Source organism: Bos indicus x Bos taurus, chromosome 20 (assembly GCF_003369695.1).
Source record: "Bos indicus x Bos taurus breed Angus x Brahman F1 hybrid chromosome 20, Bos_hybrid_MaternalHap_v2.0, whole genome shotgun sequence".
NCBI classification, from domain to species: Eukaryota; Metazoa; Chordata; class Mammalia; order Artiodactyla; family Bovidae; genus Bos; species Bos indicus x Bos taurus.
The window spans coordinates 3,586,696-3,607,731 of record NC_040095.1 but is presented as its reverse complement, the minus strand read 5'-3'; the positions used below and the strand labels follow the sequence as shown (position 1 = coordinate 3,607,731).

Sequence of the window (21,036 nt, the reverse complement as noted above, 5' to 3'; positions counted from 1 at the left end):
CTATTGGCATTAAAAATGAAAATGAAGGTCTACAGTGATATGAAAAGATATCCATGACACATGTGAAAAGCAATTTACTAGAGAACATGCTTCAAACAGTTAAAAAAAAAAATATATATATATATATATAAATCTATAGTTTTCAACCTTTGTAACCAAAATGCAAGTGATTGTTTCTAGATGATAGCCCTTGGGTTGAATTTTCATGTTATAACTTTATTTGGGTATTTTCTTTTGTGAAGTGCCTATTTAAGTGTTTTACCTATTTTTGGGGAGGAGGGGTTGAGTGTATGTGTTTGCATTCCTTATTGATTTGAAGTGAGGGTTGGCTTTTTTTTAACGTTCTGGATGTTTTATCAATTTTCTCTCACTTCGTGGGTTGCCTTTTTTTCTTTTAAGTTTAATTCCTTAAAAATTGATGTATTTTGTATGTTGTAAAATCCAGCCATTTCAGATATGCAGTTCAGTGTTGTTCTATCCCCATAAATCAGTTTTAGAGCATTTTAGTCTTCAGTCTCTTATTGATGCTTTCAGTGAACAGAAATTTCTCATTATAATCCAGTTTATCAGATTTTTCTTTCGTGTTACCAGATGCTTTATCCTGTTTAGGAAAGCTTTACCTATTCCATGGTCATGGAGATGATCTATGGTTTCTTCTAGAAGCTTACCTTTGACATTTAAATCTGCAGTCTATGTAGAATATACTTTTTCCCCTTGGTGAGAGGGTAGGTAGGGCTCAAAATAAGAATATCCAGTTGATAGTCTTTTACTGGAAAGAGCATTTTTTTTCTCCACTGCACTGAAATGTTACCTTGGTAATTAGTGAAGGGAACTCATAATGTGTGGATTTGAGTTTGGATACAGTATTTGGTGGTGGCTTAGTTGCTAAGTTGTGTCTGACTCTTGCGACCCCTTGGACTGTAGCCCACCAGGCTCCCCTGTCCATGGGATTCTGCAGGCAAGAATACTGAAGTGGGTTGCCATTTCCTTCTCCAGGGGATCTTCCCAACCCAGGAGTCAAACCTGGGTCTCCTGCATTGCAGGCAGATTCTTTACCGACTGAGCTAGGAGGGAAGCACTTTGTCTACCTTTATTCCTATATAATACTCTCTTTGTTCCAAGAGCTATATAGTAGATCTTGATATTTCATAGTGTAAATTCTCTCACTTAGTTCTTCCAGATTGCCTTCACTCTATATATTTTCATAAAAATTTTAAAATCAGCTCAATTGGTGGGGTGGGGAGGGGAGTAGAATGAAACCTGCTGGAAATGTGATGGATATTATGTTAAATTCATCATCTTTCTCTTAAGTTTTTGGTGGTTTTGGTTTTGTTTCCCTAGTTTTAGTTGAATGATATAATTTCTAATGTGTGCTCAATAAGTGGTAGCTACTGTTATTATAATTCGTTGCTTTACAATTTCTTGGGTAGATTTTACGTTTGAAATCTTTGCTGAGTCTGCCAGGTTACCCCTTAACACAGTAATATGAGAAATGATTGTGATGTGGTATCGCATTTCTCTAACTTCCCTTCACATCATTAATAGATACCTTCATGTTTCTTTTAAAATAATTTATAGTAGAAGCAAAAGAGTAAAAAGGTTTTTCCGGTTTGTCGTTATCCTTCTCTGAGCAACGTTACGTTGTAGGTCGTTTGCCCATGTTATTTCTTTTCCTTCAAGGTAGGCAGAGTTATACCTGCCCTATAAAAGAGGGAACCAGGTCCCAGAGAGAAGGCAAGTGACGTACCGAAAGTCCCACAGTTAGTAATTGGCAAAGCCTGGAGTTTGCAGTGGGGACTCCTGGCTCTAAAGGCCTGCTCCTTACCTTTCAGCGGACGGACTGCCTCCGTGGCGCTGTGCTTCATGACTCAGTGTCTGTTGCCTGTTCTTCTGTTCCTGCTTCTAAAGCACCTTCTTTTTCTGGCTTTCTTTAGTAAACATGAAACACCTTACAAGTTTTGCTTTAAAGTTCTCTTCAAAGTCTCTTCCTGAGCCCTAGGAAGCATTGAAGCGCACATCCTGCCACCCAGCGTCTGCTTTCTTAGGGAGATTCTAGCAGACTTGTATCTGGGCTGGTTTTGGACCTTTGTAAACAGTCACATAGTTAATGAGGTCTTCTTCTTTTATCTAGGTAAATGAATACTATGGAGGTGATAAGGGTGACTGCCTTTCTGAAAATAGATTTTATTTTTTGCTTCTTTCCTGTGACAACCAGAAATGGTGTTTCATGGTTTCTTGCCCTACATGTTGAAATCTTGCTCATTGTAGACAGTTTGGAAAATATGGGAAGGGAGTTAAGCAGAAACAAGATTACCAGTTTGGTCATTACAATTAATAGGAAGATATACCTATAGTAGTTCTAGGTAGTATTCATTGTCAGTATATACTTATTATGCTACCCTACTTGTGTGTCAGGAATTATTCTAAGTGCTGAGAGTACAGAATGAATAAAACAGCCAAACACTTCTGTCCTGTGGAGTTTAAATTTGACTAAAGGAGCCCATATTAAGTGCCAGGATTATCTTTTAAAGTTTTCTCACTGTCTCGGGGAGAACCTGTTTTCACTTCAGCTTTATAGATCAGGAAGCAGACACAGGTCACATGTGTCTGCAGGATCTGACTGCTGGAAGTTTCAGTGACTGACTAGTTTCTGTTTTTTAAAGTTAGAGCATATGTATCTGGGGTCTTGGTGTGGCTCTTTTGCCTTTTGCAGTTTCCGTTTTTAAAAAGTCACTGTTCATTGTTATTTTAAAAAGAATTAAAATATGTGTCTACACTGAAACTTATACATGTCTGTTTATACAAGCATCATATACAATACCAACAAGTGGGAACAACCCAATGTCTATCAACTGATAAATATTACTAAATAAATAAAATATGATATATCTATACAATGGAATATAACTTTCTTTGCATTTACTTAGATCTTTTCAAATTTTTTGAACAAAGTTTTGTTGTTTTCAGTATATAAATTTTGCATTCCTTTTGTTAATTCATAAGTATTTTATTCTTTTTGAAAACTTTGTAAATGGATTTATTTCCTTAATTTCATTTTTGGTTTGTTCACTGCCATTGTATTAAAGCACAATTGATTTATATATATACAGTTCTATTTTTAATCTTGATGCACATTTTTATTATTTATAATAGTTTCTTAGTGTATAGTACAGTCTTTAAGGAAAGTTGCAAAAAAAAAATTTGACCCTAGGAGGAAGCACTATTAAAAAGAAATACATATATAATGTAAGTGAAACGCACCATAGGTATTTTCTCATTCAGATACTTTCCAGATAGTTAAGATAAATAGTATCTCTAAGAATCTTTAAAAACAAAAACAAAAAATCAAAGCAATGCATGTAAATGATTTTGGCATAGATTTAAAAAATACTAATTTTGATACAGATGTCAGCTTTATGTCTTTGATACAGATGTCATTGCATGTCTTTAATTAAGAGTGCCTTTCTGAAAAAAAAAAAGGAAATGTGTCTTCCTTAAGGAAAATTTAGATGGGGTATATAAGCAAAACAGAAGAATTACAGGGATAGTATTGTCAGCATTTTAACACTTTTTCTAGTGGCTTCTTTAAATAAAGATTGATAGGTAAAACATTGTAAAGATGGGATCATACAGACTTATTTTGACTTGCTTTTTTCCACATTTAATATAGTTTACATGGTTTTTTTATGTCGCTGTTCTTTTCAGATAGTATTTCACAAATTTTAGACAGATTACAGCCTTCACAGTTTTGGACAAATCTGCATACCATTTGTTCTTTTGTTGTATATTTTAAAAACCTTTTTCCTTTAAAAAAATCAGAAAAGGGAACTATGTAGAGATTGGTTACTGTAAAAAAAAAAATACCATAGAAACAAAATGTATAATGAAATTCTAGCTAAACACTGTTACAGTAACCTGAACAAGAGACCAGTTCTTTGTGTTAAAAACAAACAACAAAATATATGCCCATATACACCAAAGACATGACGGAATTATTTTAAATTCCAAAAGTGTAAGTGACCCACACATTTATCTACACTAGAATGAGTATGTAATTTTTGAAGTACTGTACAGCAGTGAAAGAGAATGAAAATATCTTTTGATATAATTGGGAGAATTGAAAGAAAACTGAAAAGGTAGTAGCAACATGCAGTGTGAGCTCCGTGTGCTCTAATACCTTACTCAGGGATTTCCAGTGTTTGACAGTAAGAAGTAAAAATTATATTTAGACCTAATGTACGTGAGCATGTGTCTTTATGTCTGTATACTATATGCATGTGTGTATGTCTTGCTGCTGCTGCTGCTAAGTAAGTCACTTCAGTTGTGTCCGACCCTGTGCGACCCCAGAGACGGCAGCCCACCAGGCTCCCCCGTCCCTGGGATTCTCCAGGCAAGAACACTGGAGTGGGTTGCCATTTCCTTCTCCAGTGCATGAAAGTGAAACGTGAAAGTGAAGTCTCTCAGTCATGTCTGACTCTTCGCAACCCCATGGACTGCAGCCACGAGGCTCCTCTGTCCCTGGGATTCTCCAGGCAAGAGTACTGGAGTGGGGTGCTATTGCCTTCTGTATTTGTGTCTGTATCACATACATATGCTTTCATACAGCGGCCCCCAGTATATTGTATTCCATCACTGAATGATCTTATATGAGAGCTTAAGAGAAACCCAAATAGGCATTTTGGCCCAACCCAATAATATACAGAAAAAGTGCTACCATTTTTAATTGTAAGTTGCCATTATTATAAGAAATAGCCCAATTTCAGAGATGTTAATTGTAATTGATGAAATAGCAGATATACTCTGTTTTGTTCTTAGATATTTCAGGTTTTTTTTAAATGCTGGTTATCCTTTAAATTGATACTGTGAGCTCCAACCTGCAGTTTGAAAAACATTGCATTCAAGTTTTAGAATATGAGCCCTGACTCCTACTGTACATAAAAGCCAGTGTAGATGAGTTTTAGATGTAAGTATAAAAATTAAAATTAAACTTCTAGGCTACTACGCGAGAGAATAGCTTTATGACCTTAGGAAAAGAAATATTTCTTAAGCAAGGCATAAAAAGCACAAATTATAATCAAGGAAACAATGATAAGTTACTTTTCATTAAAATTAATTACTTCTGTTTATCAAAAGACACTGTAAAGAGAATGGAAAATTAACTCACAGATTAGGAGAAGATCTTTGTAATAATACATTTGAAAAAAGGACTCCATTCTAAAATACGTAAAGTTTCTAGAAATCAGTAAGAAAAGACTGCCACTATAGTGACATTTTTTTTCACTAAAAAATGGTGAAAAGCTTTAACTTCCGCTTTACAAAAGATGTTATCCAAATGGCTAAGTTTACAAAAGGTCCTCAACCTCATTAGTCACCAGGAAAATGCAGATTAAAACTACAGAGAGATACTACTATATACCCAACAGAATGTTAAAATTAAGCAAACAGGAAAAAAAAAACAACCCAAAACCCATAGCTGGTAAGGAGCAATAGAACTCACATAAACTGCTGATGGTATTGATTACTGGGTAATATTACTTTAGAAAAGTGGTAGTATATATTTTATAACCTAGCTGTTCTCTCCTAGTATAGACCTAATGAAATATGTATCTATATACACCAAAAGACATGACAGTTATTTTAAATTCCAAAAGTGGAAGTGACCCACACATTCATTTACAGTAGAATGAGTACATTTTTTTGAAATATTGTACAGCAGTGAAAGAGAATGAACTACTACTTAAAGATCTCAAAATCACAATCGTAAGCAAAAGAAGCCAGACTCAAAATAGTATACAATATGATTCCATTTATGTAAAACTGAAAAACAGGCAAAATGGATCTATGATGATATTTAAAAAATAGAGCTTACCCTTAGCGTGCTAATGACTGGGCAGTGTTTGGGGTCCTAGTAATGTACTTTATGTTGTTCTGAGTACTGGTTACATTTGAGAATTAAGCTCTTCACTATGTTACGCTAAACTAGTTAAGCGTAATAAAGCTTAAGTAGTTAAGTTTTGAAAGAACTTAAATTTTCTCCTGTTGTATCATATTTTTAAATGACACCATAGTGTTGAACATTTACATTACTTTCTATTTTTCCATGTTATAAATTGTTGTAGCTACAATTTTGTGTAGGTTTACAATTTTTAGGATAAATTGCTGTAAGTTATGTCCAGTGTTATATAGTAATTTTTGAAGTTACATGTTGATAAATACTCTCTTTCTGAAAGGTAGCAATTTATAATCCTACCAAAGATCAAAGTATATAAGAATTAAAGTTGCAGATTTAAGATAGGTAAAAAATTGCATCCTTTTTTGTTATTGTACTTGTTCATTTTTGACAGCCATTTAAATTTCTTATTTTGTGATATTGGTAGTTACTCTTTATTTGCCTATTAAAGTATTAATTTTGGTTTCCTAACCAAGAGATCTTTATATATAGTAAGTTATTTACTATATATCAAAATGTTTCTCCCAATGTATTTGTCTTTAAAATTTGATAATGAACATTCCTGAGTTAAAATTTTTTTTAAGTCAAATCTAAATTTTATTTCTGTTTGGTAGCTGCTCTTAGGAATGGTTGTAGAGTTTTTTGCATTTGATTGTTTTTATCCATAGTATATATTGGTATATAAAATGAGGTAGCATTTAATATTTTTTATTATTATTCGTTTAAAAAAAATTTTTGGCCGCACACAGTGGCATGTGGGAGCCTAGTTCCCCAGGGATAGAACCTGTGACACCCCTTGCATTAGGAGGAGTCTTAACTACTGGACTGCCAGAAAAGTCCCTAACTTTTATTTTTAATACTCTTTCTTGAAAGATCCCTCTTCCCCTTATTTGAAATTCTGACTTCATCATATGCAAATTGTAAGTGTAAATGAATCTGTTTCTTGACTTTCTGTTTTGTTTCATTGGTCTTACTTTGTCAGTACCACACTACTTTAATTATTGTAACTTTTAAGAAAAATTTTAAAATCTAATAACATAGGCCTAAGAAATAAAGTTTGTGAGGAAAGGAAGAAATATCTCCTTTATTTATTCTGCCAGATACCTTAGTATAATCTTGTCCTGTAATGTTACTAACAGCCATTAAAAACTTGAGTGGAACTGTAGGCTGGCAAGTTGGGAGGAAGCGTACTACACTAGTAATATCATGAACAGTAATTTCAGACTCCCAATGGATTTAAAATTTATTACTACTTTTTATTGTAGAAAGAAAACCACTAGTTTGTTCCTGCATTTTAATGTTTGTGTGGAGGGAGGAGAACATTTCTGATTAAGCTGGACTTATTGGTGGCTGGAATCATTGTATTAAAAGACATGAGTGCGTAGATACAGACATGGTGCATAGAACTTCCTTCTGAGTTGCAAGAGTAGTGTGAAAGATAGGGACTGCTTTTTTGGAAAAGTTTGTCTCCTCTTTTTTCCAGGTGAATGCTTCTGGCTTTCCACTGACCTCATTTTCCAGCAATGTGTTGGTTAACACTAGGGGGAAGAAGTGTAGGCTAGGTTAGGGGCCAACCTGGCATTAACAGTAACAACTCAAAGGTGTTTGATATGCCTGTGACAGTCATTGTTCCATGTATTTATCTTTGGTTTATGCAAGTAGTAATTGGCATACTAAATCTAGACTTTACTGCTTGGTCTGATCTCAAACATAAAATCTCTTCCTGCTTCCTGACTGTATTTGAGATTTCTTCTCTGGCTTGATGCTCTATCATTTTTTTTTTTTTTTTTTAATCCGTGGAAAATCAAGTGTTGTTTGTTGGTTGGTCTGTTTGATGTGTCGAAGATGAAAAGGTGTTTAAATTTTTTTTTCAATATTTGTAATTTTTTTGTACTTTTTGGAATTTTATTCATTATATAAAAGTACACATTATCCTCTTTATAGATTTTTGCCTTTTAGAGAGGTTTAAAGCCCTGTGTGTGATTTACTGGTTTGACTTGAATATTGCTCTCCTTGCAGTAATGACTTTTGCTTTCCTTTTAATTTGAATTTTCCTGTTAATGTTTTTGCTTATTGCTTTTAGCTTTTTTTGTGCGATTTTTGTTATGCTTACCATTGTGGGCAGGGGAATGCCCGGATTCAATTTCATTTTATTAAAAAAATGCTGGTTACAGCCCATTAAATTTATTTCATAGGCTGCAGCCAGCAGTTGGAAAACACCTGAGAGAAGTACTTTTCTGTGTAGAAAGTTCATTTATTTCTGAGCACAGCAGACCTAGATCTGAGCCCTGCATTTCTTGTTTACTGGGTAACTCTTAACCAGTTACTTCTTTCTCTGACCTTCAATTTTTTCTGTAAAATTGGAATTATCTACTTTCATATTTTTTCTGAAGAACAAAAGATAATGTAGGAAACAAGCCTGGTGCAGGGACTAAATAAAGCTGTCTGATAGCATTTTGCACCATGTATCTGTTGCCCTTAATTTCTTAAATCCAAAAATTTAAAAACACAGGAGAAAACGGTAGAATGCCCCCATGTTTTCTAAGGTCTTTTGTAAGGTTTTTAGTTTTGTTTTTGCTTCGCCTCAGGAGTAAAGATGTTTCTGATATGCATCTTACACTGATAAGCATTTATCATGAAGCCAAAATGCAGAATTTGTAGCATTTTTAAAGTAGGAAGTTGATCCCTCTTATGTAACTCTTTAAAGTAGAGCATTTTCCAAGTGAAGTATGTTCTGTGTTAGTTGGTGGCACCTACTGGCAAAGATAAATCACTGCTTAGAGCCTGCTTTGCCTTTACAGAGACTAACCCCACGTGGCAGACTGGGGAACATGACTGGAAATAGGAGAGGAATGTGTTGTGTTTAGCGAAGTGGATATTCCTTTTGCCCCCAGAAAGGGTTTGTCTGGTGAAATGGGAGGAGGGGAGTCATGCCGTGTTACTGCCCTAGTCAGGGTTGTGTGGCGCTCATATTAAGAGCTTGTGAAAGGGGGTGGCCATATCCAGCAACTTTGGGAAAGCTAGGTTAAGCTAACCTAGCCTCATTTTTTAACTAAGAGATATTACAGCGCCTTTAGTATCCCTTTTTTTAAATTAGCTTATTTTTGTTGAAGGACAGTTGCTTCACAGAATTCACCTTTCGTGTCTTAAGGAAGTGTGTCACCTCTCGGAGTGGAGTGGGGCATCACTCATGCAATGCACCACAGTTGTCGAACATAATCAGGCCACAGGATCCTTTTTTCTCTGAGCATCTCTTGTGTTAACCTGGAATACTCTTTGGAAATGATCCTCTGGCTAGTGTAGCTTGAGAGCAGCATTTTCATTTTGGCATCTTCTCCTGAAAGTTTTATAAGGGAAGGAACAGACATTAGATCTCATGGTGTTTGGTAGTTTGGAAATACATGCGTTGGGACAGAGTCTGTTACCAGTGGCATCAGTGCAGTTTCCCTAGGATGGTGGTCCTACATGGACTACAGCATTGTGCCTTAGCAGTAATTTTAAAGCAGAGATAGACACAAAAATTACTGGGAGAACTTTAAATCAAAGCAAAACACATAAAGCTAGGCTCCATCCACCCTGGCCTCCTGTTTGGTCAAAGACATGCTTTGTTATTTTATCACATTTGAGATGCCTTCAAGATCTAATGAAAACTCTGGATCTTTCTGGAGGAATGTATATACACTTTTGTGTATGACTTCATGAAGCCATCCTGGTGGCTCAGAGGTTAAAGCGTCTGCCTTGGATGCGGGAGACCCAGGTTCGATCCCTGGGTCGGGAAGATCCCCTGGAGAAGGAAATGGCAACCCACTCCAGTACTCTTGCCTGGAGAATCCCATGGAGGGAGGAGCCTGGTGGGCTACAGTCCATGGGGTCGCAAAGAGTTGGACACACTGAGCGACTTCATTTTCACTTTCATGATATTTATCACCCTCATGCATACTCTGAAGCCCAAGAATCTCTAGTATAAAGAACTTCTTATATCAGTTTTCCTGAATAGGAATTGAATGGCAAGCAGGATTTATCCCAGAATTTAGATACGTGTGTACTCCATAAATTACTTGACCAAAGATTAAACTGTGTTTAAAGAAATCACATATTGTCACAGGGGTCAAAGGAAAGAAGCCTGAAGAGAAAGGCCAGATCTGAGATGGCAGTGTTTTTTAGTGTATTTTCCCAGGAAGGTGAGTTTAGGAGCTCAAACCCCTAGAGCAGTGGCTCTCACGTGGAGGGGGCCGGTTCTGTTGCCCCTCATCCCCTGTCCCCAGCCCCTGACATCTGGCAGTCATTCGGAGATGCTTTCTGGCTATCACAGTTAGGGCTGGGGAGGATTTGCTACTGGGCTCTAGTAGGGAGAAGCCAGGAACGCTACTTACATCTTATATGGTACATGACAGCCCCCCCGCAACAGGAAATTAATCTGGCTCCAAATGTCACTAGTACTAAGGTTGAACTGCCTTAGAGTCTAGCTGATTCTTGCTAGATTGTATCTTCTGTTGGTAGTAGGAAGGTCGACATGTTTTATATGCATGTGGTGCTTCTTGGTAGGTGTAGGAGGAAAGAGATGATGAGAAGGTAGGAAGTGATTAAGCCATGTTGGTATTTCCAAGAACTTTCTTTTCCCAGAAGTGTTGGAGGCATAAAGAGGATTTCAAGTCTCAGATTGGTTTACCTCGTGGTTTAATCTGAGAGCTTGGATATAGGAAGCCACCTTTCTTTTCTCCTGGAAGGAAGGCTCATTGTTTGTTCTTACCTCACCCTTGAACTTGTGACCTTTCATTTATTAAACCTTTAAGAAATAAAAGTCAAAGTGATTTAAAAAGAAAAAAATAACTGTGGCTCTGAGAAAATTCTACTCTTGCCATCCATTCTTATTCCCACATATTGCTAAGTCACTTCAGTCGTGTCCGACTCTGCGACCCCATAGACGGCAGCCCACTAGGCTCCGCCGTCCCTGGGACTCTCCAGGCAAGAACACTGGAGTGGGTTGCCATTTCCTTCTCCAATGCATGAAAGTGAAAAGTGAAAGGGAAGTCGCTCAGTCATGTCCGACTCTTAGTGACCCCATGGACTGTAGCCCACCAGGCTCCTCCGTCCATGGGAGTTTCCAGGCAAGAGTACTGGAGTAGGGTGCCAGGGCCTTCTCCAATTCCCACATATAGCAAGTGGCAAAAGATAATGGGGACTAGGAAAGGTATATATCGTGTTTACCAAAAGTGGGCATTTCCTTTGTCTCCCAAAGTCTTCATGTGGCGACGTGGGAGGAGGAAGGAACCAGGCCATGCTGTCGGCCCAGTCCAGGGTGTGCCTGTGCGCGGAGCTCTTGGTTAGGGATTGTACAGCAGAGCAGGGAGGTGGGTGGCCATATCCAGTAAATTAGGGGAAGCTGGATTAAACTAATCTAACCTGATTTTTTTAAATTGTGAGATGTACAGAGCCTTTAATATCTTTGGAGAAGGAAATGGCAACCCACTCCAGTAATCTCACCTTGGTGAATCCCATGGGCAGAATAGCCTGGTGGGCTACAGTCCATGCGGTCGCAGAGTTGGACACTTCTGAGTGACTAACAGCACGTTAGTATCTTAGTGAAGGCGTTGTGGTGTGTGTGTGTCTGTGGTGGGGCGGGAGGGAGGGAGGAGGAGGTGGTGGCGCGGGGAGAGCCTGCACAGGAGCCTGCAGCGTTTCTCAAGCTTCACGAGACCCCAGGGCCCTTTTCACTCTGAGCATCTCTTGTATCACCTGGACTGCTCTTTGGAAAAGATCCTCTGATCAGTGTTGCAGCATTCTTCCCTTTGACATCTTCTGCTGAAAACTTATAAGAGAAATTGAAAAAATGTGTATTCTAGCCCCCACAGTACTCTCTTAAATACTGTTTTACTAAATTGTATGTATGACTTTATCCACTTTTGTCAAGCCTTAAAGAGAATAGTTGCTATTTTTATGGGGGGGGGGGTGGTTTCCTTCTCAACTCTGTAAATAAACACTGTTTCTCTGTTTTGGAGTGACTGAAAGGAAGAACTAAATTTTCTTGGTGGAAAGATAGTTGTTTCTTGTATGGTCTGCCTATCTTTTTGTTTCCTCCTTGAGTGAGGAAAGTACTTATGTCAGAGTGAGGAAGGTAGCTTATGTCAGAATAGCTCTGGCGGATTCAGGCTCCCATATTTTTAAAGTTTTGAGTTCAGAACACTGCACGTCTCTTTCCATCCATCTTCCGCTCGGCTTGCTCGCCTCTTCATGTTCCTTCTTGCCACTCTTGCAGAACCCAGGCTGTGGTGGCGTCGCGCGTTGCCATGCCTCTGTGACTACCTGGCAAACCCCCGTGGTCTGCTGAGACACTGTTCCCCCTTTCCCGCTGCTTCCACTTGCTTTGTTCCCCTGTGGAAACCTGCCAGCTTTATTAATCCACAAGTCCTTCAAGATAGCAGTAAAAGGGAAATACTTGGAGAGAGGAATACTACTTCTGTTTCCATATTCTTCATCCCACTTTCTCCATTCAGGATCATTTTTCACTGCCACCACTCTAGACCTGCTTGGGATGCTTGGGCACACTGCCTTCCTTTCTAACTCACAGTCGACTTGGACACACTGCCTTCCTTTCTAACTCACAGTCGACTTGAACATATGGAGCCCTGCCCTCCTGCCCTCCTTCTGCATTGCAGACCTTGGTGTTCTGTGATCTGTAAGGTTTTACCGAGGAAGCCAATGGCTTTTCCCTATCCGGCAAGCAAGCGTCTGGAATCTTTCTTTCAGAGTCTGAGGTCAGAAAATCATGAGAGGATAACACTTAAGGGAAAGTAGCAGGGTGTGAACAGGTTTTGAATACCCATACACACCAGCCACTGTACTGCTACTCTCGATGCCCACGACTTTGTGTGGTTTGTTTTTGTCCATGCATGGAACAACCTGCTTAGGATGTCTCTCTCTCTCTTTCTCTCTCTCTCTCTCACACACACACACACACACACCCTCCTTCCCTGCCTCCCCCACCACCCATTCTAGCCTCTCTCTTTTCTTCCAAAGCCTTTGACTTTCCTACTCCACCATTCTGCATCTCTAATCAGACCCTGCTGTGAGATCAGACCCTGCTGTGAGACCACTGGTGTCACGCAGTGATTCTTCTGCCACCACCTACATTGGGTGTTTTCAGATGGATTGTTTGGAAATACTGTATGTGTCTTTTAACATTTTACAACTTGAAGAATGTAAAGGAAAAAGAGGGAAAATTTAAGAGAGAGGTTTATCCTCTATAGGCAATAAACAGGGTCTTGTAAACACTTAACAGATCTACAGGATCTTTTTGACTAATACTATGGACAAATGTGGTAGTTTAAATTATATACCCCAATCTTGAAATTTTAGATTTGGGAAGAGAGAGACTGCCATCCATAAATGAGTTGCTCTTCCTTTCAGAGTACAACTCTCCCACTTCCCCTTCTCATTAAGTTTCCATTTAGCTATTAGGTGGGAGCTTCAAAAGGGAAAATCCAATCATGTATAATCTCTAGTTAATGGGCATCTATTGAGCGACTGGGTCACCAGAAAGAATAATTACACAGTGCCTCTTTGTGCAGTAAACACAAAAATCAAAAGCTAATGCATTCCCAAGGCAAGCCAGATTGTTACCGGCTAACAGCATCCTCCTCTTAAGGGAAAAGGCTGGGCACCCACCATGCTTGCTAGGGGAGACTGCAAAGCCATTCCTAAAAAACAGGACTATCAAGGGAGGAAAGAGAGAAGCAGGGGGCTTCCAGGGCTTTGTCACTTCTAATTGCTGATGGCTGGGGTGGGTTACTGAATAGCGGACATGCTAGTAAATGTTTTGTGCAGTCATCAGGAGCTTAGTGGGTCTCTGGGGCTTCTTTCCGTGAGTTAAAAGAGTAACAGCAATGATTGAGGTAGTTTCACCCCACTCCCGTAATTCAATTCAGCCTGTTTTCTCAGTATACCCTACCTTCATAAATAGGTTTATGCTTGCTTTTGTCCAACCACTAACTGTATTTATTTATGAAAGATAAAAACACCCCTGTTGACCCAAAATGGCATGTGTTAGCCGTAAGTCAAACAGCTTTTGGGTTGGTATTGATTGGTACACTCTAATTTGGGTTTTCAAAATTACATTTTGGTATAGTTATTTAGGATTTGCAAAACTCGGCATAATTCAAATAACCTGTTTTTCCCCCCTTAGAACACTTCAGTTATGGAGGATCAAAATGAAGATGAGTCCCCAAAGAAAAGTACTCTTTGGCAGGTAGGAATGGCGGCGCACAGAGAAGATAGCACCTGACTTACTGCAGATAAGATGCTCCCTCAGCTCCTGTCCTCAGTGAAGCATAGAGCCAAGGACTTTTTTGTTTTGTGCAATTTTGCTAGTTTCAGAATCCACCCTAATTTATCTTCTGCTCCTTAGGGAAGTGTCATTATCAAGATTTTGGGAGTTTACACCAAGGTTCTGAAGTTGGCTGCAGCCCAGAGATATTCAGTCTTTGGGGCCACTGTCTAAGCCACGAATGTGGTGGTGTCCTTTGTCACCAGAGTGGAACCTTGCCACGCACCAGTGTACGCACTGGCCTTTTCTCCCAGCCACCACCCTTCCCCCCACTTCATTCTTAATGTTTGTCTTTTCCTTTTAAATTCAGTTTCCTTTTCTCCTGGCTCTATTTTAGTTTGCCAGTGGCCCTCCCCATCCCCCAGTTTTTTGGTAAGGTGGGAGATGGAGAGCATATACATTTCATGATTTGATGTTTTTCATCAACCATTATGGTACACATAATTTTCCTTTCATGAAGATACAGTTGCAGGCAAAACAAATCTAAATCCAAAAACAATAATGATTAATAAAATATTCTCTGGGTTCGAGTTGAAGCAAAGGAGTAGTTTAGTTATTAACAAGAATAAAGTGTTCTCAACAAATTTAAGATGAAAAGTACCAAAGTGGAGCAATTTTAGGAAGATCTCTCTGGGCCAAGCAGGTGGCTAGAAATAGAAATGGAGAGTGTGCTGTGGAGTTAAGCACATGCTGTCATTTCAGGGGGAACTGTGCGCAGACTGACTTCTGTTCCCTCCTTCACGTTTGGTATTTTGCAACAGGATTCTCTTACTTTACTATTGATTTTTCAACTCACAGTGGTTCTTAACACTTTAGTCTTCAGGCTTTTTTTCGTCTGTCTTTCAATAGACTAGTTAATGGTATACCAGTGCTCTAGGGAGGCTAGAGGGCTAGGAACCCTTCTGAAAATGAAGTAATAACCCATTTGCTTATCAAGTGAGATAATGAGTGTGAAAATATTTTATGAATTACAAAGCAGTACACAAATGCTAGTTGTTACCGTACTTATATTTAACCTGTTAGGAACGTAGTTATTTTGGCTAATTACTATGAAAAAATATAGGAGGAAAAGGGGAAGGAAAAAATGCACAGCTTTCTCTCTCACGATGAGGCAGTTTTACCACTTTCACATTTATTCTTTACTCTGTCTTGGCGTGTACCCCTTAACGCCAATTATTGTGGTCATATGCTATATAAAATTCTTTTGTTCCTGATACTTCATAAACATGTTCTCTTCTTATTAAAATCTTACTTTATAAACCTAATTTTAATGGCCGCTTTATAGTACTTTGTGTAGATGTATTATAATTTACTTGAACCAGTTGCCTGTAACAGGGTAGTTTTTTTTCTAAATGTTCCTTATTATAACATTATGGTGAACATTATTATGCGTAAAAGTAGCAAAGATGCTCCTATGCTAGCTGATTTTCACCACAGCAAATAATTTTCATTTCATCTGACTGTTTTGAATGCTGCTGTTTTGGTCCTGTTTGGTACAAATGTTTTACCACAAGCGTCAAAAATCTCTGCTCAGTGCTGCCCCCTGGTGGTGCATGGTGTCAGTGAGCTCTCCACCACCCAAAGAATGCAAGGGGAGAAAATTAGATGAGGAAGTGGTGAGATGAATGAGGAGGGAGATAAAGACCTTCCAGGTTTATACCTCTAAATGTCGACAAAAGATATGCATCAGATATGAAAGATTTTTAGGACGGTCAAAGACTGTGTTGGATACTTACAAAGGATGTTTTCTTTCTGGGATGGGTTCAGTCTACTTTGTTAGGGGATATGCTGATAACAGAAGCTCTTGGTTCTTCCCATGCAAGACTTCTGAGACAAGCTCCTAATGGAACTAACGAACGTTTGGGACACAACTCTTCGGCTTTCACAATTCTCTTGTCTGTGTTCCTTCTAGTTACACATGAAGAGGCTGTCAGAACAGTGATGGACACATGCCCTGACAGTGTTTGACAAAAGTATTGAGGTTATTTTGTTTGTAAACAGGGAAGTTGCTGAGCCTTATTCAGTCTAGGGATTTAGATTTTTTCGGATATTGTTGTCCAGATGCAGTGTATGCAGTTTCAGTTTTTAAAAAATGTACTGGTTGTATGCACGGGCCATGTAGATTTGATGGGAGATGCAGCCATTAGTATAGGAGTCTGTGGGATATCCACAAACAGACTAAATAAGATGAGGACGTTTTCAGGCATATGTGGTTTGCCTGGGGTAACTTTCAGAGTCGGTGATCAGAAAGAGGGAATGAAAGTCTATAAACTATTTTGTCAGCAGTTTAGCAGCCCTGGAAATAATACAGAGGCGATTGAAACTGTTAGGTAAAATGAAGCTGTTTAGATTGAACTGCTTTCTGGTTTCTCTGTTACAGAGAGTGTGAGGTCCCTGAAGTGCAGGCTTTAGAGCAGCAGCATCAGCATCATCCAGGAACTTGTTAGACGTTAGCTCAGGGCTCTATTCCAGAGTGGCCCCTGGCAGTCTCTGTTAATATACTCTCTGGTTATCTGATGCATGCACAAGTATGAGAACTGTTTGCGTAAACACATATAGCTTTACCTTTCAACTCTGAGGAAGAAAAAAAACCATTAATAGTCCAATAGTCAAGTTGAACAGGTTTTCTAAGATGGCCTTCTCCAGCATCAGTTAACTGATAACAACATGGTTTGGGAATAAGCATTGGAGGAGGATAATTTAGGACACCATTTAACTTTACAAAGAATTCTGACTTTGTCATTTACTTTAGTGACTAATCTGAGTACATGATCTCTGAATACATTTTTAATTATTGCCTGAATTAATAAAGGAATGAGTTTGGCTTTAGGGTAAAACTGGCATTTTAAGTATAAATACACCTGGCAAAAATATGTTTCTGATGAGAAGACTATTTAGATTCATTTTCCTTGTCAAACTAATTACTCTTTTGTTTTTCTAAAATAGATAAGTAATGGAACATCATCAGTGATCGTCTCCAGAAAGAGGCCATCAGAAGGAAACTATCAAAAAGAAAAAGACTTGTGTATTAAATATTTTGACCAGTGGTCTGAATCAGATCAAGTGGAATTTGTGGAACACCTTATTTCACGAATGTGTCATTACCAGCATGGACATATTAACTCTTACCTGAAGCCCATGTTGCAGCGGGACTTTATTACCGCTTTACCAGGTAACCATGTTTGTCTGTAAAAAACGCTGAAAAGTGGAAGAATGCCCATCCCAAGAGCCTAGATGGAGCCAAGTAGGTGTTTGCAAAGTGAATGAGTGAATGAATATAGTGTGAGACAGCCTTTCTTTGGGATACACACGGTATTTTGATATGTGGTACTAGAAGAGGAGTTATAATTTAGCATCTATCTAGGAACTGTAGGCAGTTTCTGTGATTAATAGTGTTGACTACTGGTTAGTACTGTTGCTATATATATATATATTTTTGATGTGGTCTCTATACCGTCTGCATTTTGTCGTTGTAATACAGTATTTGTTTTTTAATATGGGACAGTTTTTCCTACAGTGTTTGGAAAGTGCCCTCAAATCTAAGATGTTCACTTACATCTTAAGTGACTTTTAGGGAATGGCAGCAAAGCATTGGGGAAATTGATAGCGTGTCTCAGTAACTTTCTTGAAACTCACTTCCGCATCTTCTCCCTCACCGCCTTACCCCTGCTTGAATGTGTGCTTCGCCCCCTGGTTTCTCCCTCCTCACCCCCCGTTGTTTTCTTTGAATAGACTACTTTCACAGCACTATAGGGTCACAGCAGAACCGAGCAGAAAGTAGTTTTCACCACCCGCCTCCCCGCCCCCAGCAACCACCAGCACAGCCTCCCCACTGTCAACATCCTGCAGCATCAGAGTGATACATTTGACATGTCAGGATCACCCAGAATACATACTTTAAGGTTCACTCTTGATGTTGTCCATTCTGTGGCTTTTGACAAATATATAATGACATGTATCTGTCATTATAGTGTCCTATATAATTGTTTCATGGATCTGAAAACCCTCTGTGCTCTGCCTGTTCGTCCCCCTTTGATTTTTTGATCACTTGGTAATTCTTTTCCCTCGTTTAAAAATTTTTTTGTTTTAAATTTGTTCAGGTAGAATAGAGAGGTTTCACTCTTGAAGAGAATTTGAGAATGCTGGCCAGAAAACTTTCCTCTGACATGGTCAGGGTAGCCTGGAAGTAACAGCTGCCATGCCAGGATTGGCCTACAAAGAGCCAAGGGAAAACCAGTAGCACTGCTCCCAGCCCTCCCCTTTGTGAGAGCTTCTGGATGGCTCCTCAGAGAGTAGCTTCTCGCTTAGCCTGATTGATTTACAGCGCATTGCTGGCCCTAGTGGTAAAGAACCTGCCCGCTGGCGCAGGAGACATAAGAGATGCGGGCTCCAGCCCCGGGCCAGGAAGAGCCCCTGGAGGAGGAGATGGCAGCCCACGGAGAATCCCACGGACAGGAGCCTGGCGGGCTACAGTCCGTCGAGTTGCAGAGAGTTGGACACGACTGAGGAGACTTGGCAGGCACACGTGCACAGTGCATCACAGCTCGTCTAAGTATCTCCCGCAGTAAACAGCCCTGGGCTCGTGTTCCAGGCCTGAGACCTGGGGCTGCAAGGCACATGCCAGCCCGTGGTTTCTAACCTTGCTTTCAGAACTTGGGAGTTCACTTTCTACAGTGGTAGTATTTAAGGATATTTGAGAGTTAGCTTAAGAAAATTTGAGCCTACTGCTCTTTTTGTGCTGAAAATAATAGCATTTTTTTTCCTCATTTCTTGAATTAGTATTTCTGGGAACCCTCTTTTTTCTAGAATCATAGTATTTAATTGCTGAAAGGGACTTGGGGTGTCATTTCGTGCTGTTTTTTCATTAGATAGGTTATAAAGCCAAGGATCAGAGAAATTGGATGAAATGCCTAAGATCATACATCTTGTTTATTGTGATTGTGTGATGATGATGGGGGTTGGTTCAAAAGTTAGTGTGAAAGCTGAAATCACTTGCAGTTAAGATTACTCTGTATAGACTACATGGCTTACAATCCATTTCAGTAACTTGTACTTTTAATTAAAGAGAAAGCATGGACGAGAAGGAGAGAGATACGCTTGTAATTGTATGAGAGAAGTATAGGTGCGTGTAAGTCAGGCGAGTGCGTATGTGCTGCAGCTCCTCTGTGTGTGTCGTTCTAACTCAGAGCCCCATCATCCAGGCTCTTCTACTGACCCAGGCTGCATCCAAACCAAGAATAGACAGGGTCATTTTTGTTTTATGTTTGTATGACTCCCTGGTGGCTCAGGCGGTAAAAGCATCTGCCTACAATGCCAGAGGCCCGGGGTCGATCCCTGGGTTGGAAGATTCCCTGGAGAAGGAAATGGCAACCCACTCCAGTGTTCTTGCCTGGAAAATCCCATGGACAGAGGAGCCTGGCAGGCTACAGTCCATGGGATTGCAAAAGAGTCGGACATGACTGGGCAGCTTCACTTCACTTCATATATATATAAATTTACTTTAAACTGGAGGTTGGTTTCTTTATAGTACTGTGTTGGCTTCTGCCATACAAAAGTGTGAATCAGCCATAAGTATACCTGTGTCCCTTCCCTTTGAACCTGCCCCAGCCCTCATCCCACCCCTCTAGGTCGTCACAGCCCCGAGTTGACTTCCCTTTATACAGCAACTTCCCTTTAGCCCAGGTTGACACCTAGACTTGTTCCTCTTAAGTGCTTTTAAATAGATGAAGCTGTGCTTCCATTTTCCCAAGCAGATCTGTTCTGTTTGCTTGTTTGCTTTTGATTGTTTTGTTTTTGTCTATAATTTGCTTCTCAAACATTTTAGAATAGCAGAGAACCCAGCTTGTGTTTACAGAACATCCACGAGGTGGCACTGTTGAAGTTCTCTTGATTTGCAGAGTGTAGTTCAGAGGCAGCCCCTTCTCTTGGGGAGTGTGCAGAGTTGGAGAAGAGACAGAGCAGATGAACATGTGTTATGTATATAAATATGGTTAGTATAATTGCACACAATTCAGTTTTCATTACAGCGAATTTTAAGGCACTGTCCATATCTCTGTTAAAGTGGAATTTTGTGGTGCTGAATATTATATGAAATGAATGGACCATTGGCTGGGACATGGAAATATTTTTGTTAAAATGCTATTTGTTTTAGCAGGATTTGATCTGAACATATATACATGTGTCAGTATATATCATACATATGAATCTAATAGCTGGGGACAAGCTGGCCGAGTAGATTGTGTTAGTTGCTGTCTCGTAGACTTGGATTAAATCTGGCATTAGTTCCTTAGCACAGACCATGCCTCAAGAAAAGAGCTTTAGGGAAGAAACAGGTCCATGTGTTTGTTCATAGTTAGATTTAATAACGTGTGGCGTACTTACTAATCATTATTCTAGTTTGATGTTTAGCTTTTACTGTAGATGATCCTGAGTTTGAATTTTTACTTTGTTGAAATTGACAGTCAACTTAAGACTTCTTTTGATTGTAAAAACCATTAATTCTATAAAAATGGTCTATAGTTTTCACTTTTTAATACTTGCTGTGAATATCGTACCTGTCAGTATAGGGAAAATGGAAAATGTTTGTGGTCTCTGGCTCCTTTTGGTTCAGTGGAAAAAGTGATAATTATGATATGCTTTTTTAAAAATCATGGTAAATGTTTAGTCTGCAATGTCAATTTCTGCAGGCTAAGTTTGTGGTTTGTAAGAACTGTTGTTAAAGGGAAAATTTATACCATTTGAAGTAGAGACAGATTGTACTTCA

At 39.1% G+C, this 21,036-nt stretch overlaps 1 protein-coding gene across 9 annotated transcripts in view; it reads left to right on the top strand.

Moving 5' to 3' along the window:
• FBXW11 (F-box and WD repeat domain containing 11) overlaps window positions 1–21,036 on the top strand; it is a 131,621-nt gene that overhangs the window by 76,369 nt on the left and 34,216 nt on the right. For 7 of the 9 annotated variants that reach the window (XM_027520518.1, XM_027520524.1, XM_027520519.1 and 4 more), the window contains 2 exons: window positions 14,133–14,195; window positions 17,220–17,445. In XM_027520518.1, the coding sequence (XP_027376319.1) occupies window positions 14,133–14,195; window positions 17,220–17,445 (289 nt within the window). The remainder of the gene's footprint in view (window positions 1–14,132; window positions 14,196–17,219; window positions 17,446–21,036) is intronic. The other 2 variants (XM_027520521.1, XM_027520517.1) reach the window with 1 other exon arrangement.